This window comes from Chionomys nivalis, chromosome 25, assembly GCF_950005125.1.
Source record: "Chionomys nivalis chromosome 25, mChiNiv1.1, whole genome shotgun sequence".
In the NCBI taxonomy this organism is placed as follows: Eukaryota; Metazoa; Chordata; class Mammalia; order Rodentia; family Cricetidae; genus Chionomys; species Chionomys nivalis.
In genome coordinates, this window is record NC_080110.1 from 34,832,348 (window position 1) to 34,850,837 (window position 18,490).

The following is an 18,490-nucleotide window of genomic DNA, read 5'->3' on the forward strand; positions in this document are numbered from 1 at the left end:
TAGAAGTTACATTATATCATGATCTGCTACCTTTGTGAGTCTATACTTTTAATATGGTTTTTACTCGTCATATGATGGCTTTTATTTTATGTAACAAATCCTACTTTTACACATTTGTATTGGGTCTGGAGAGTTAGGAACATACAAAATACTATGTTGTTTTTCTTTGTATATGTATCTGTTGTCCACTCTTGGTTCTTTCATGGCAAAAAGCCTTTGAAGTCTTTTATTATTATTATGTGTCTGTCTGTCTGTCTGTATCTATGTATGTAAGTGCAGGTGCCCATAGAAGCTAGTGCCCCACCCCCTCCCTCAGAGCAAGATTGAGCTACCTAAGAATTGAACCCAGGTCCTCTGCGAGAGCAGCAAGTGTCCTTATCCACTGAGCCATCCTTCCAGCCCTCAAGCTTTTTTTTTTTTTTTTTTTTTTTTTTTTGGTTTTTCGAGACAGGGTTTCTCTGTGGTTTTGGAGCCTGTCCTGGAACTAGCTCTTGTAGACCAGGCTGGTCTCGAACTCACAGAGATCCACCTGCCTCTGCCTCCCGAGTGCTGGGATTAAAGGCGTGCGCCACCATCGCTCGGCTCTGCCCTCAAGCTTTTGAACTCTTCCAGACATTGTATGTTATGGCTGTTGTAAAATGTCTGCTTTTCCTGACGTACCCCATGGCTTTCTTTGATTCTCCATTTCTATTTGATGTCACAGAATTGTGTTCTTCAGAGCTCCTTGATCTCTGAAAATGCTTAATAGCTGCGTGTATGCAATAGGTGAAGATGTCTAAGGCTTTCTAAGTGAAGGCTCAGCTTCTCTCCTGTGCTCAGTGTGAGTCAGCTGATCCAGGATTATTTTTTGTTGTTTAGATAAAAGGCCGCTGCTGAACGAGAGGAGAAGGCAGCAGTTTCACATGCAGAAGTCAGCCCAACATCTGTTTACACCATGTGCCTTCTCTCTTCCCTTGCAAACTAGCGGTCACTCAGGAGACGGCGAGGCGAAACCCTTCTGTGTGAATTAGCACACACCTCCGCTGTCTCTTTCCCTTCTATCCATACGAGCAACTGATTCATACCTTGCTATTGGTAACCTCATCTTGCAGGCTGATGGTTGGTCTCTGGGGCTCAGAAATACATGCGTGCATGTGCCTGCTTTTCGAATTCCTTCCTGTGGCCACCGAAAGCTTTCCTTCCCTTGTCTTCATGCCTAAGGAGAAATTTCTGCCTTGTGGTTTATTATTTGTGTCCTGGCAGATAAATATTTTAACAAGAGTGCCACCAAAGAAGTAATGCGAGGGGACAGTGGCCATTTGGGCTTGATGTTGTTTCCTCAAGTCGCTCCAGTTTGGGGCATTTTTCACACACATGCTCATAAGAGCTGTCACCCTACTGTGAAGCTGGGAGACTGGCATGAGATCCCTGAATCGCTAGGAAGAGATCATAAGTTCACCTTGGGGCTTTGCATGTATGACCAAGATTAGATGCATGCCACTTTTACCTAACTGCGTGATGTCTTCTATTGTGGGAACAAAACCCAGCTTAAAAGAAATCCAAATGAAGTCTGATTTTCCTGCCACCTCCTGGGTGGAGAATAAACGATCCGTCTTTCTGTCCAGTACAACTGAAGGACCATGAATTGCCAACTAGAAGCACGCGTTAATCAGTGTGTTGGTGACAGTCACAAACTCGGCCCTGCTAACTGCACTCAGAAGAGGAAGTGGGCTGTTGGTAGCAGAGCTAAGCTCCTGTAGGCTGCACACACATCCTCCTGTGCAGCCCACCAGGAAGCACCAAGGCATCCATTGTAGGACCCAGGCCTGGGTGCAGAAGCATTCGCAGCAGCTCCCAGGCCGCCAGCAGTGTTTCTTTTCACCCTGATGTACATGTGCTGTAGTTTTTGTCGTCTTTTCAGAGTCTCTCTTTTAGCCCCATTATTTCTAAGTCTTGCATTTGCACCCCATGGGCTCCCCAGTTAGCCCTCTTTTATGGTGAAATCCACGACCAAATTCACCATCTTTGGGTGTGCGGTAAAATAAATGTATTCGCAGCACTGTGAACCCCACTGTCGTTGTTTATTTCTAGAATGTTTTCTTCTTCCCAAACAGAAACTTGGAAGCCATCAGACAACAGCTGTCCCTTTCTTCTCTTCCCCAGGCCTTGTAGCTCAGCTTTATATAATATAGGTGACTCATGTAAATGGTATCCTTTAATAACTGTCCCTTTGTGGATGGATTGCTTTGCTTAGAGTGGCATCCTCATGGTTCATCCGTGGAATAGCCTTCCTCTTTATGGCTGAGTAATTTTCCAGTGCATGACTATGCCACATTATACTTATCCATCCAGTGGTCTACCGATATCTGAGTTGTTCCCACTTTTGAGCTATTATAAATAGTGTCGCTGTGAATTTCATGTACAAACTGCCTTCCAGGAAAAAAGAGACTGAGTTTAGAACAGAGTGATGAAGAGGGTCTTAATCCATGCAAGAGGTTCATAACATAAGACTAACGAATGCCTCCGGAGGCTGTGACCTCACCTTGCTTCACCTCTGGAGTGGCATTCCCTTTATGAGATAGCACAGACATTAAAGATAATTATACAGGCCAGGCTGTGGTGGCACACACCTTTAATCCCAGCACTTGGGAGGCAGAGGCAGGCAGATCTCTGAGTTTGAAGCCAGCCTGGTCTACAAGAGCAAGTTCCAGGACAATCAGGGCTGGTACACAGAGAAACCCTGTCTCGGGTGGGGTGGGGGGGCTAATTATACGTGACGGCCTTTGTATTATTTCCTTTCTTTTTTTTTTGTTTTTTGTTTTTTTTATTATTATTAATTAATTTATTTAATTATTAAAGATTTCTGCCTCTTCCCCGCCACCACCTCCCATTACCCCCCCTCCCCCAATCAAGTCTTCCTCCCTCCTCAGCCCAAAGAGCAAGCAGGTTTCCCTGCCCTGTGGGAGGTCCAAGGACCACCCACCTCCATCCAGGTCTATTAAGGTGAGCATCCAAACTACCTAGGCTCCCACAAAGCCATTACGTGCAATAGGAACAAGAACCCATTGCCATTGTTCTTCAGTTCTCAGTAGTCCTCATTGTCCGTATGTTCAGCGAGACCGGTTTTGTCCCATGCTTTTTCAGACCCCGGCCCTGATAGAACATCCCCATTGCCTCAGTGTGTGGGTGCACCCCTCGTGGTCCTGAGTTCCTTGCTCATGCTCTCTCTCCTTCTGCTCCTCCTTTGGATCATGAGACTTCAGATCTGCTGGAGAGGTTGTGGAGAAAGGGGCACACTCATCCATTGCTGGTGGGAATGCAAACTGGTGCAACCACTTTGGAAAGCAGTGTTATTTCCTTTCTGACCCTTGTTTTCAGCTCTCATCTAGACCCCCAAAAAATGCTTTAAATTGCTAAATTTCTGTCTCATACGTTCAGTCTTAATGTCGAAAAGAAAATTAGCTTGGAGACTCAAAAGATTTAGCTCTTGTAACCCACAAAATCCTCAATAGAAAGTGGCCCACGGTTTTTCCCGGTTTCATCAGAACCTGCAGGTGCTTTTCTGTGTCGCCAGCAAAGGGAACAGCAGTGAGACAGTTTATCTTTGCAATGTATTATCCCCATGGGTATAGTAAACCTTGTAGCAGGTTTAGGGCATGAACATAAAGTCATTTAATCCAAGTTTTCTTTTTTTTAAGTTGATTTATTTGCATTTTATGTGCATTGGTGTTTTGTCATAGGCGTCATGTCCCCAGGAGCTGGAGTTACAGACAATTGTGGGCTGACATGTGGGTGATGGGAATTGAACCTGGAGCCTCTGGATGAGCAATCAGTGCTCTTAACTGCTGAGCCATCTCCCCAGCCTCCTTAAAGTTTTCTAATGGGTAGTGGGGAAGTGCTGCTAAATTCCAGTTGTTTTATTTTTGTTATTTATATGTACGTGCGTGTGCCTGCATAAATGTATGTACACCACATGCATGCAGGAGCCCAGAGAGGTTGGAAGAGTGCATCAGACCTCCTAGGACAGGGGTCACAGGCAGTGTGTGCTGGAAGCCAAATCTGGATCCTCTGCAAGAGCTCCCAAACTACTGAGCTGCCTCTCCGGCCCTCGATGTTAATTTTTAAGAACTGAGCATAATGTATATAATTTACTATTGGGGGGGAGGTGTTGTTCTTTTTAACAGAAAGCAGCAACAACCTTAGACTCTTTAAACTGCTCGATGATAAGCCTTCAGCCAGCTAATCCCTGACATACCCCCCCCCCCCCCCCCCCCGCAGCATCCGCACTGCTCTGGATACACGGTTCCCCACTTAAGAGTCTCCGTGCTCACAGACAGCATCACTTCAAGTATTTAGTTCCCAGGTTCCACTCCAGGTTGTGGTAGGAGGTAAACTGCCTATTCTTGGCTTCTGTTTTGATCTCACTGGGACTACACTGAGTGGCAATACTGACAACTTAATTATTTCATTCTTGAGGCCTGAATTTATATACCTGCTTAAAATCTAAAAATAATAAGTAGGTCATACTTTTTTCCTTCCAGAAGAAATATTTAAGACCACTGCTTGGACAATGAATATGTATTTATATTCAGTAGGTGTTGCCTCCCCCACCCCAATTCATGGTGGATTTTTTTTACCCATTTCAAAATACATTACACATAAGAAAGTGAACTATCCATATCCAATTCATGATAACTACACTCACACTATTAGTTATTGATTGGGGTTAAAAGGATGAAAGTGTTATAGGAATGTTAACCATATGATGATACTGTCACATTCCGGTAGAAGGTTTCTGAACTCCTGTTTCCTAGGAGATGAGCAGGCTTCATTCCAGCTGGGCATCCTCAGTGGCAGAGCCGGAATGTCCATTCCCACTCACCCTGATAAGTTACGTGCTGTGTGGTTGAGCAAAAAATAGTCATATATTTTTTATACCTTTTCAGCTGCATGGAGGGTAAAACAAAATGCCCACTTGGATAGTAGATAGAAAGCAGCTTGAGTCAGCACTCAGAATTCTGGGAAAATGAGCTTCGTACGAGTAATCAGGGCCACGGTTTCCAACCCTGGCTGCGTGAAAGAATCCCAGTGCTTTTGATCCCCTCCCCATGTGACCTCAAGTCAAGGTTGAGCACCACAAGTTAAGAGGAACTAGATAGGAGAGCGTCATAGTCATCCGAGTGAGACGTGGTGAAACCTACAGGGACGTGAGCAGTGAGATCTTCGGTGATGGGCCCACCAGAGACAGAGCGAAGCACGTGGGCCAGCAGCTCAGGACAGGGTCTGATTTATCGGTACCTCCAGAACAGTCATGGAGCAACCATAATGCAAAATCATAGGAAAGCTTCAAAACTATTTCAAAACACTGAGATAGATACATTGCTATGTATCTGTATATAGATATATATGTATGTGTTGACATATAGATATATATGTTGGTATATCTAGATGGATAGATAATACATTAATATATGTATGTGTTTGTGTGTATATATCTATATATGGATCTATATGTATCGATATATATTCATACATCGATACATATAGATGGATAGAGACATACATTGGTGTGTGTATGTTTGTGTGCATATATCTATATATGTTTATATATAAACATATGTTAATATATATGGATAGATAGGTATGTAGATAGACAGACAGATAGGCATTAATATTGCTATATCTCAGAAAACTAGCTTAGTTCACAAAGAGCAAGAAGGCATTGGGACCATATGAGCAGCAAAATATAGCACTCACACAGGGAGAGAAGCTGCTTCTGAATGTATAAAGAACTCAAGGCCAAGACTGTGGCAATCACATAAAGCAAACCAGTGTGGTACACACCTGCTACCCCGACCCTTGTGAAGCGAAGACCAAAGGGTTTTGAGTTTAAGGTCATCGGGGGTACATGAGACCCTCTCTCAAAAACTGGGTAGAGAAAGAGAGAGGAAGGCGGGTAAGGGCAGCAAATTCAGGGAAAACAGCAGATGCTGGTGGGTCAGAGAAAGCACCACCCCCCGAGATGGTGGCACACAAGTGACTGCTTCCTGTGATGGTCAAGGTGGTACTGCTGTCTGGGTGTGTCCCTGAAAGGGGCCCTGCAATGATCTGCTCTAAATGTGACCCGGAGGGCCTCTGACCGTGTCCCCTTCTGTCCTGCAGGAATAGATAATCTCTATGAGAGAGCGCTTCACATCCGCAAACTGCTCCTGACCTTGCCCAGGTCGGTCCTTATCGTGATGAGATATCTGTTTGCCTTCCTCAATCAGTAAGTACCCCCATGTCCTGTCAACATGCCATCTGCGGAAGCCTGTGTTCTGTGTTCTTGAGTGCTATGCAATGTGCGTGGAGTCCCATCCATCAGCAGAATCAAGGGGAGTGATTGAATGTAAGCTGAGGGCACATTTTTTACCTCGGGAGATCAAGGCCTTTTTATGATACATGAAAAGTCTGGAGAAACCGTGGCTGCCCGTAAATGCAAAATATCCAGAACACTGCTATAAATAACACTTTCCAGTGAAATATGTGTTTTTTTCCAACTTCCATGCGGAGCCCATGTCATTAATGTTTTTGTCAAAATGATGTGAACAACCTTCTCCTAGCCAAAAAAAAAAAAAAAATTAATGTAGCCAGGATAGAGGAGGAATATAGATGGCTTAGACATCAATCCAAAAGCAGAATTTTCACACATTCGCTGTATTGAGTCCTTGTCAAGAAGAAAGTATTTGTCTTGCAGTCGCTACTGTGTTGAAACAGGAATCCGAAGAAAGCACTATATTGTTTTCAAAACTTTACTCTTGATTGGGCAGCTTGGTTTTCAGTGATGTTGCTTGCTGAGCGGGTTCCACTGTAGGCTCATCTCCCTCAGAGCCATCTAAACATCGTTTTGCTTTGCCAGGTTTCAGTTAAGCAGCTAGAAGGTCATGACTCCAGAGTCAACTGCTAAGTGAGCAGAGAGTGATGTGTTCTCAACCTAGTACGGGTTCTCCCTTCTTCAAATCGGGATTTTTTTTTCCACCTGTGATTCAATGGCGTTTCGCCTTCACAGAAGCCACAGAGACTCTTGACAACCCTGCTAGCTAGTTCTAAAATCAAACCCACTCAGATTGGCCACAAGAGCCATGGAGTATACACTAGGGAATCGCATACAGGGAGAATGGAGCGAGGCTCTGCGGCTCACCCTAGGGTACCTAAAACATTCCCAAAGGATGGTAGGAAACCATCTGGAGAGAAGAGCTACCTGAAAATTGATATAACCTGTGTCTACCCTTGATTAAGCTTGGTCACCCAAGCAGCTATCAGAGCCCAGGATTGCCTTGAAAATGCGTGCTTCCCCTCCCTCGACTGATGTGTACCCCCAGGGGGCCGGCAGTGCTGTTCTGTGAGTTTTTCTGACACTCCAGAGCAAAACTTTTTTTTTTTTTTTTTAAGATTTATTTATTTTTATTCCTTCCATGTGTGCCTGCAGGCCAGAAGAGGGCACCAGATCTCATTATACATGGCTGTGAGCCACCATGTGGTTGCTGGGAATTGAACTCAGGACCTCTGGAAGAACAGTCAGTGCTCCTAACCGCTGAGCCATCTCTCCAGCCCCCTCCAGAGCAAAACTTATGACCCACAATGACCTAGGAAAGCAGTATTCCAACCAAGAAAGTTCTTGAGGCCTGAATGCAACTCTTGGTGAAGCTCAATTGAATGGCAAATGTCTCCTGAGTCGGGCAGCTGGCACTGTTTGTTGGTTCTGCTCACAGATGCCTGCACTTGCCCCTAAGGACAGATGAGGGCCCCCACCTCAGCCCAGGGATCAACTGTTCTTTTCTTCTGTAAAATCAAAACTTGGAAATCACAGGTTTTTAACTCAAGTTTATATTCTTCAAGCCCAGACTAAAATAAAGACCTAGAAAAATGAAGCCTTACTCTTCCCACTGAACTCAGGTGTGAGTTTTGAAAATTTAACAGCTTTTATTCTGAATCTCGCTTCTTCCCCTGACCCTGTGTTTCAAGGTGATCTGTCACTCAGTTGCCTGGTGACAATGTGAAGGTTTTTTTTATTGTATATTTGAGAAATGGCAGAGGGAAGGGCATATGGTAGCCGTGGGGATCATTCTTTGCGTTTTCCTCTCTCTCCACTATCTTCTCTCCACTAAGGACTGAAGTGTCACGTCGGGTGGTGTCATAGATTCTTTGTGTCTGTCACCATCTCACAAAGGCAGCTGAGTCTCCTTTTTCCTTCCACTTGTCATCTGCTCACCTGCATTTTATAGTTCCTTTTGTGGGTGACATTCTATACACTGAGAGATAATGCCTCTAAACTCTCCAAAGAATTGCAAATTCCCTGTGTGTTAGAGGCCAGACATTAAAGAGCTGGCTGGCTGGGAGTCGCTTTTGAAATAGCTATAATATTTCATAAAAATATATCATAAATATCTGTAATACTGAGTTTAGACATTAGTCTCAGACACCCAGCAATGTCCCCAGAGCTTTCGTATCTTAGATGGAACAATAAGAGAATTAAGGATTTGCCCTTTGTCTTGTTCCTTTCAGCATCTTTTGTGGCATAAGGGGCACACACACAGAAGGTTATCAACTCACAGTGTTCCTCACCTCCTCAAAAAAGTTTTTTAAAAAAAGATGGTTGGGCTTTTATTCTAGTTTTTAAAACAAAAATTTTTACAAGATTTCTAAGGGGGGGGGGAGGTTGAAAACTAAAATACCTTTGAGAGGTGAGGCAGATGTAAAGACATGACCGTATGGCTTTATGGAAATTGGACAGCAGAGCGCAGAGCCACTAGAGCCACATTTGTGAACCTCCACCGTAATGTTTACGGGTGAAACGCTCTTCTTGGTCCTTATCTCTGTTACAGCTGATGTTTTAGACTCAGGACTTTAGGAAACGCCTCTCCCTCACACAAAGAGGATGTTTGTTCCCCTCATTTCCTACCTAGTGGGTCGTAGTCATCTTACTCTGTTTGGGGTTCGATTAGGTGGATATCATTTTTCCTCTAAGGACTTAAAAAAATAACTTGTTTAATCCATGTTTTCAAAATATGAGGTAAGGGTGCTGGAGGGATGGCTCGGTCATGAAGATTGCCCTGCTCTTCCGTAGGATGTGAGTTCAGATCCCAGCACCCACATCTGGTGACTCAACACAACCACCTGTAACTCCAGCTCCAGGGGACCTGACATGCCCGTAGGCCCTCCATAGGCCACCTGCACAGTCATGTGTGCACATACACAAACACACACACACGCAAATGCACACACATACACACACAAATGCATAACACACTTTTTTTAGTAAAATAAATTCAAAATACAAAGTATCCTATTAAGCATTCTCTTTCCCCAGCTCCTCTTTGACAAGTTCTTCTTGCTTCTGTCTGCAGCCTTTCCCAGTACAGCGACGAGAACATGATGGACCCTTACAATCTGGCCATCTGCTTCGGCCCAACGCTGATGCCTGTTCCAGAAATACAGGACCAAGTATCTTGCCAGGCACACGTGAACGAAATCGTGAAGACCATCATCATCCATCATGAGACCATCTTCCCAGATGCTAAAGAGCTGGATGGCCCCGTGTATGAGAAGTGTATGGCTGGGGGCGACTACTGGTGAGTCCACAACAGAGTCCTCCCTCTCAGGGACACATCGCTACCGACTGGATGATGGGCTGAGGGGTTTAATATCCTTGCTGCTGAATCATGACCTGAGTTCAGATCCTCAGCACCTGCATTAAAGTTAGGTACAGCATTGTGTCTGTAACTCCAGCATTGGGGCGCAAAAGCAGAGGGTGCTGGGAGCTCACTGGCTGTCCAGCTTCTCCAGACAGCGAACTCCAGGTTCAGTTAGAGACCCTGTTTCAAAACATAAGGGCGGCCAGGCGGTGGTGGCGCACGCCTTTAATCCCAGCACTCGGGAGGCAGAGGCAGGTGGATCTCTGTGACTTCGAGACCAGCCTGGTCTACAAGAGCTAGTTCCAGGACAGGCTCCAAAACCACAGAGAAACCCTGTCTCAAAAAACCAAAAAAAAAAAAAAAAAAAAAAAAAAAACATAAGGACGGAAACAGTAGAGGAAGACACTGGTCACAGGCTCTAGCTTCTCCGTGCACACACATGAGCCACTACACCAGCATACACCACACATACACACACACACACACACAAGGCTCTAGCTTCTTTCTCTGTGCACACATGAGCCACTACACCAGCATAAGCATGCATACACCATATGTACATACACATACACAAAATAAAATAAAACGAATTGCCCATAAGCTATATCAATGCTTTAATTTTTTTTTTTAAAGAATAAACAGCAACAATAGCATTTAAGTTAGAACAGTGAAATCCATGGCAATGGGGGCTTTATTCTGGAAGCATACTGTCAGACTTTTGTAGATAAGTTTGACCTATTTGGGCCTCTGTAAAGAATAAGGGCTTTGTTTTTTTGTGTTTTTTTTAAGAGTTTGTTTAGCTGGGCGGCGGTGGTGCACGCCTTTAATCCCAGCACTCGGGAGGCAGAGGCTGGCGGATCTCTATGAGTTCGAGGCCAGCCTGGTCTACAAGAGCTAGTTCCAGGACAGGAACCAAAAGCTACGGAGAAACCCTGTCTCAAAAAAATCCAAAAAAAAAAAAAAGAGTTTGTTTATATAAGGGTGTGCTTAGCCGTGTACTGGCCTGCCTGGTCTACATAGAGAGTTCCAGGACAGGCAGGGCAGCATAGAGAAATCTGTCTCAGAGAGAGACACAGTGACAAAGCCTAGGAATGTTGATGCCAGAGAGAGACAGAGACAGAGAGAGAGATTTAGAGATTAATTTTTAGTACTATACTAAATCAAGAAACAATGACTAACTGAATTAACAGACTTCATTTCCATTCTTGGGTTTTATTTGGGTCTGGGTTTTGGTTTCACAGTGCCAGGGATCAAACACTTGTGTGTGCATGGCCTAATCTGTGTCCCCAGCCTAATCAGATAGGTTGATTACAGGACAAATATCTTGATACTCTCTTTTCATGGGAGCTCCATCAATCAAATACATTTTTATTCTTATTTATTTTCATTTTCACTTTTACAAATAAGTATTATAGTGGTATGGGTTATTATGAACAAGTGTATAGTAATATGTTTTGAGACTAAAAATTTTTAACATGGTGTCACTTCCCAGCCAAGTACGTGAGTGAGAGTGGAGTCAATTGAATAACCCTAAAAGGCAGAAATCTTAAAATCTGTGCTTGGTATTTGATTGTTGATATGTGTGTTTCAGTCATTTTTCTATAAATTATAAATAACAAAAGAAGGCTCCAGCCTTGAGGCCCTCTGCTATGCCGGCTATCAGGGCACTTGTTTATCAGTGATTTATTTATCATGAATACTCTTCAAAATAAGAGGTCAATGAGTACACCTAAAGGTTAATATTTAGTATTGATAGTATTTGATAGTAACTGGGAACAGCCCAGGGATCTTGGTCTATTCCCCGTTACTGTGACATCATTTAGAAAGAAGGGAACTTCTCAGTTACAGAGGCTGGGAGGTCTCATAGGGAGACCTTCCTGTTCCCTAACAAGGTAGACAGTATCGAATGGTGAGGACGAGAACAGAGCATGCTCAGAACTCTGTGACCCTGCCATGACCTCAGCGCCCTTGAATTTCCCCACTTGGGCCCACTTGAGAATATCCATGTGGGAACTGGGGTTCCAATTCTAATGCATGACTTTTGAAGGACTCAGTGGAATCATCATAACAGCGATACATCTGGTTCCAAACACGTGAGTCCTCCCAGGGTAGCTCTGAAGGAGACACGCCTACATTCTTTATTCTGCGCCCTTCTCAGGAGACCACTGAGTCCCATTCCCTTACCCAGACTGCGGAGATGTGGAACAAGTACCTAAGAGATAAGAAAATAACAGAAAATGCTTCTTTCCCCCCACTTAAGTCATATGCAGTGTGGTGGTTAAGAAAACTGGGTGTTAAAAAAAATTAAAGCCAGGCGGTAATGGCACACGCCTTTGATCCCAGCACTTGGGAGGCAGAGGCAGGTGGATCTCTGTGAGTTTGAGGCCAGCCTGGTCTACAAGAGCTACAGAAAAACCCTGTCAGAAACCAAAAAAAAAAAAAAAGGAAAGAAAATTGGGTGTTGCTATTTCCAGAAGTACTGCTTTCATAATTAGAGCCAAGCACGCTGTACTCCAGTTCTGTGCCGTAGCGGCAATGTTACACACGACATTCAGTTCAGCAATATTGACAGGCATGTGTATGACAGGTGCCAACTAAAGTCTTCCTCTGGGAGAGTAAGTGAACGAATCCAATCATGCCGAGACACATCGCTTCATTTTCAGTCTTATTTACTTTGAGGCCGGTGTGGGGGCTATGCTCGGCACTTCCCCTGGTGTAGGCTTGTTGTCAGTACGATCTGCTGCCGCCTTCTCTGTTGTGTCAAAAAGACAAGGTGTGTGGATACCCAGTGTGTGCGGACTGGATCCAGAGCATGTTTGCTGCTGCTTTTGCCAAAACGGCCTTTGTAATGGCCTTGTAGCTGGTAGCATGGACTAGAGAATGTTCTGTTTACAGTGTTTCCATGGGAACCTTGTGCATGTTATACACGTGTGTGTTACACAGTGTTTCCATGGGAACCTGTGTGCATGTTATACATGTGCATGTTATACACGTGTGTGTTACAGTGTTTCCATGGGAACCTGTGTGTGTGTTATACTTGTGTGTGAGAAGGACCGCAGGTGTCTAGTTCCATCTCACTTTACCTCACTCCTGATACAGGTCTCTCTGTCCTGGAGCTAGGATGGTGGTCAGCCCCATCTGGCTTCCTGGCACTGGGCTGTAGGAACACACAGCCTTGGTGGGTGCTGAGGATTCAAACTCAGGTCCTCATGCTTAGGCAGCAAGCACTTTTACCCACTAGACCATCTCCCCAGTCCAGCGCCACTCTTTCTAAACACAAAATCAGGAATATAGCAGTTTCCCCTGTTCCCAGTACTGTGAAGGAGGTTTTAGAGTAACACTGCGCTGGTATTCGTGGACAGTACCTTTTATTAGCAAACATTGGAAGGCAAATAATGGTAGCGATGTTAAAGTTGCAAAGCAGGATAGTAAACGTCGTGATTCTCATTCAGAAATGAAATGATTGCATGTGAACTGGTAACAGAAAAGATGCGACAATCACCTCACAGACGCCGAAGGACTCTCAATTTATATGTAGGTAAAGTGATGAACTTGCAAAAACTTCCCAGTGTGTTGAGCAATAAGCAAACATATTCTACCTGAAATCAACTAATCTGTATTTATTTAAGTAGAAATTATTTGTAATACTTTTGGTTTTCTGTAAGTAAACTTCTATGTAATAGTATTGTAAAAGATGGATGCACACATACACATGTACACATACATCCTACACATACATACATGCATCTACACATGCACAAATACACATTGCACACACATATATACACACACATGCATGTATATACATATGCATGCATCTGTACATGTACGCATATACACATGTATACTCACATACATACATGCACACAAATACATGCACATCCACATGTACATACACATGTGCATACACATATGTATACATACAAAAAAGTTTTAGTTACTTTTCCTGTTGCTGTGGTAAAATACAGACAAAAGCAACTTGAGGGTAAAAGGGTTTGTTCTGTCTCACAATTCTGGGGTGTTGATCGTAGCAGCAGAGGCTCAGTTCTGGGGTACAATCCATCATGGCAGCAGAGGCACAGTTCTGGGGTACAGTCCATCGATCACGGCTGCAGAGGCATAGTTCCGAGGTGTAGTCCATCATGGCAGCAGAGGTGTGAGCCAGCTGCTAGGAACACATCAGCACTCAGGAAGCCTTAAAGGGACTACCATCCTCCTTTTCTGCCATCCAGGACCCCACTCTTAGGGTGGGTCTTCCCACCTGACCTCGCCTAACCAGAGAGTTCCTCACACAGGCTTGCCCAAAGTCCAGTGGCTTAGGTTATTCTAGAGCTCACCAACGTCGATGCTGACTGTTACGATACCTGTCATACACATACGTGTCCGCATGCGCATCCACAGAGCCAGGTGATAATTAATGGAGGCTCTGGCATTCTGTGGTCGGATTATCTGGGTGTGTTTCTGCACTAGAAGTCTTGTGTTTTCCTTGCTGTCTTAATTACTCATTTACTTAATTACTCACTCTGGTTTCATATGCATTTTTGCCCAACAGCGACAGCCCATACAGTGAGCATGGCACACTGGAGGAAGTGGACCAAGACGCCGGCACCGAGCCCCACACCAGTGAAGACGGTAAGTCCCCCCTGGGGCTGCCGTGGGTTGCTTTTGTTTTTTGTCGGAACAGTAGAGTTCTCAGGCTTCCCTTATTTGATTTAGTGCGATTCAGCTTGGTATTCTTTTTTTTTCTCGTGTTGTTGTATATCAGAACTGGTTCTGTGCCTTCCAAATGTCTTCTCTGCTCTTATCTTTTTGTGTACTTGTTTGAAGGCAGGAGGGTTTTATCAGTCTTCCGTGTTTTGTTTTTCATGCTGGGTCAATGTTAAGAAATCCTTCTAACCCCTGAGCGAATGAATACAGTCCTTGCCTTTCATAGTGACAGACCTCCCTCCTCATGGAGTTTAAATACACCATACACGTTCTTGTGACCATAGGCCGGCACTGCACACCAGATCTCTAGGGCATGTCCACCTTGCCTGACGGAAACTGTGTTCCTACCGAAAGGTGACTCCCTGCCTCACCTTCCCCACCTCCCCCCAGCCCTTGGCAACCTCCATGCCCTTTGACTCTATGAATTCAACCCCTTTAGGCTCTCGATATAAGCGGAGCCTTGCAGTAGACTAGCTTACAGCTTACTTCAGGTCCCCCATGTTGCCACATGTTGGAGTACTTTCTTCTTCAAAAAGCCTGCCCAGCATTCTCTGCGTGTCTATTTCACACTCTCTTTATCCATCCTTCTTATGGGAACTGTCTCCACGTCTTCCTTCTGGTGACAAGTGCTGCAGGGACCTCTTTGGGATTCCAGTTTCAGCTCTTTTGGATGAGCATCTGAATTCTAGATCGTATAATCGCTCTGATTTTTAAGGACCTGCTTCCCATTCCATGTTCCGTAGCATCCGTACCATTTGTGTAGACCCACCGACAGGATGAAGTGCAGAAGGTTCGCCTGCCTCCAGCCCTTGACAATGTTGTCTTTAGCAGGGAGCCCTCCTCACAGCATCGGGAGTAACTCACTGTGGTTCTGATTTTCCCATCCTTGGTGATAATGGTGTTAACTATTTGCTGTGTCCACTATGGACTTGTATTCTAACTCCTTCAAAAACTGGTTTTTCATGTAGTTCTTATTCTTATGGAGGTCATGCTACGAGGTAGGGGTCATTTACTTTTCCTGCACGTGGAGACATAGCTGTCACACCTGTCCCCATGCCAGCTGGTCTTTCACAGCATTATAAACCAGGTGCCTTCTATGTGTGAAGGCTCCTCCTGGGTTCTGTCCTTCCCACCTGCCTACCTCGACCACTGTCTTCACGTGAGACCTTTTAATTAACCGGAACAGAAAGCAGAGCAAGATCTCAGGCTTTGTCCTTTTTACTGCTCTTGATCTTTTCCCATTCTACTTAAATTTTAGGCTCTGTTTTTCAAGCATTTAAAAAGGGTTTAATATCCAAACCCTGCAGAGAGGCGAGCCACAGCGGCCCTTGTTTTACAGATGTTGACACGGAGAGAACTGCTGTTCTACACTCTTTATAGCTCAGCCCATGAGCAGATTTCCAATTGTTTGGTATCTCCAAATTAACCCCGATATGTTCTTTTAAGAGACCATTTCTTTTTCTGACTTTTACAGTTGAGTGCTTAGCCCTAATTTTTAATACTTTCTCTGTGGTGCTAAGGTTGGGCCCATGACTTTTCTGCATGTGAAAAAAGTGTTCGATCACCAGTCTTTGAGTTTTTCTTGTTGTTTTGTTGTTGTTGTTGAGACAGGCTCTTGCCAGGCAATGATGGTGCAAGCCATTATTAATCCCAGAACTCGACAGGCAGAGGTAGACGGATCTCTGTGAGTTCAAGGCCAACCTGGTCTACAGAGCGAGTTCCAGGACAGCTAGGGCTACACAGAGAAACTCTAACTCAAAACAAAATGAAATGAAACGAAGGGCAGAGTGTTTCTGTATGGTACAGACCTACTATAAACTTAAACTCCTCCCAGTCTGCCTTGGAGAGCTGGGATTGTCGGCATTACCGCTGTGTCCTTAAATGCATAATGTGAATTTTCTAAGAGCCTCTCAAGCTGTTCAGTTCTCCTTTTACCCACTGAACTCTTACTTCTGTTTTTATTCCTTTGCAGTCTACCTGATGTACTTAACACATCTGCTGCTTGGTCATTGGGGGTTTTGTTTTGTTTTGTGTGGTTTTTTTTTTCTGTTTTAACTCCTGGATCTTTACTCCTAAATATCGGATTTTTCCACTATTTCACATTACATGTCTGATAATTCTGACACATTTTCTGAACCTTCTGTTAGCGCTCACTTATTAGGTCTTGTTTTCTAGCATGCATGTAAATTTTTGATGTGTGTCTTAGAACCTCATGAAGATAGCCTCCTCTGATGAATCCTTCATCTATTCCTCCCAGAGGCACAGCAGCCTATAATATGACGTCCATTTTTAGCTTGAAGGCTTTCACATCCCAGGTATTATGAATTTCCAAACTAGCCTAAGGACCACAGCACACTTGGGAGTCTCAGAGATGGTGTGTACCAAAGCCTTGAGACGGTTCTTCCCTGAGGATGATGGGGCAGAGCTGTACAGTTAGGGAGATGATAATGGCCTGCAGAAAGAGTCGCAAGACAGTGGGGTTCCAGGTTGTCACCCTGAAGTTTGCTAGGACATGAAGAGGACAGCTCTTTTGGTAGGGCAGGAGGACACCCAGGCTGCCCATGTCAAGCAGATCCTAGTCTTGACTTCCTTGAAGACCAACAGAGATCTACACGTGATGACTCACATGTCCAGTCACATCCCTGGTTCTCATTCTGGCCTTTGATTCTCCCACCTGACTGAAGGCTTAGGATTGTAACTGTAAAAGCTGGAGTTTTAGCAGGAGAGTAACTAGGACCTTTAGTGCTGTGTTGATTATCTGCTGAGAATGAAAGAATTTTTTCATTGTGTTCCTTTTTATTGAAAATGAATTTTTTCATACAGTGTATCTGATCATGGTTTCCCCTCCCTGCTCTCCTCTCCATCCTCACCTTCCCTCTCTGTGCCTTTGTGTGTCTCATTAGAAGACAAAACAAAACAAAAAAAAAGTCAAAGCATGAGAAACACATACACAAAACCCATAAAAACATAAAATTGGAAACCATAGTATATAAACAAAAAAACAGCAAGGTAAAAATGCCCAAACAAAGCAATAGGAAACAAAAGGAACCCCCAAAAACCCCACTGAGTTTTATTTTGTGTTCGCTATCTACTGCAAGGCATGAATCTTGCCCTTAAGTGTGGTTTGTACGCCCAGTGAGACTCTTGGGGAAAACTAATTCTTCCCTTGTAATTATCGATTGGAGATAGGTTCTGGGTGAGGAATGGGGCTTGTGCCCACTTCCCCTCTCATCTGCCCTGGACCTCTGCGTGCTGCCACAGTCTCTATGAGTTCCTTTGTGTGTGTCCGTCCTGTTGTGTCCAGAAGACGCTGATTTCCTAGTGTCCTCCATCCCCCCGTCCCCGTCCTCCCCCCCCCCCCCCCCCCCGGCTCTTACACCCTTTCCATTTCCGCTTCTGAAGGGTTCACAAGTGCCGAGGAGAGGGATTTGATGGAGACATCGCATTTAGGGACGAGTGCTCAAGGTTTCTCAGATATCATCTGGCAGTATCTCTGGGGTCCCTGTTTCTGTTCTCATCCCCTGCAGGAGGAAGCTTCTCTGAGGATGGCCGAGCACGGCCCTGATCTGTGGGTGCAGCAGAATTGTCATTATGAGCGATTTTACTCCTCCATTCCTTCAGGAGAGCAGTAGTGTTTGGTTGGCCCTCAGGTCCATTTCCCTTGTCCAGTTTCAGGCTCTCTGGCCACCGGAGCAGTGTCAGACCCAAGTCCGTCTCATGGAGTGGGCCATAAACCTTTGCTCCTTTTGAAAGTGGGATGAAATGGCATTTTCTGATCATTCTTTCTAGTGAGAGCTCGTATTTCTAAGATGTTTCTGAACATTTCCGAGCCCCTACCTCTGATACCATCCTTTTCCTTGCTAGGTTTATCTGTTTCTCTCTCTGTTCATTCCTTTTTTCTCCTGCTGACCTCAGAATGTTCCTTTGCTTTCTATTGTGGAGGAAAAGTGTAGGCAAAGCCCATTCTCCTCTCTCCCCACCTACCAGTTCCACTTCACCACACCTGTCAAATGTCTGCCCCTTGACTACAAGAGAGAGTCCTTATTGCGCACGCAACAGTGTAGATCTCATTTTGATGACGGCCACCACTTTTGCAAGAAGGAAAAGCATTGCTCTCAAAGAACACGTTC

The 18,490-nt window shown here is 44.6% G+C and overlaps 1 protein-coding gene across 2 annotated transcripts in view; it reads left to right on the plus strand.

Annotated features, from left to right (window-relative positions):
- Window positions 1-18,490, plus strand: part of Srgap1 (SLIT-ROBO Rho GTPase activating protein 1) — a 284,359-nt gene that overhangs the window by 247,077 nt on the left and 18,792 nt on the right. For both annotated transcript variants that reach the window (XM_057757527.1, XM_057757524.1), the window contains exons 16-18: window positions 6,142-6,247; window positions 9,366-9,590; window positions 14,206-14,285. In XM_057757527.1, coding sequence (XP_057613510.1) covers window positions 6,142-6,247; window positions 9,366-9,590; window positions 14,206-14,285 — 411 coding nt within the window. The remainder of the gene's footprint in view (window positions 1-6,141; window positions 6,248-9,365; window positions 9,591-14,205; window positions 14,286-18,490) is intronic.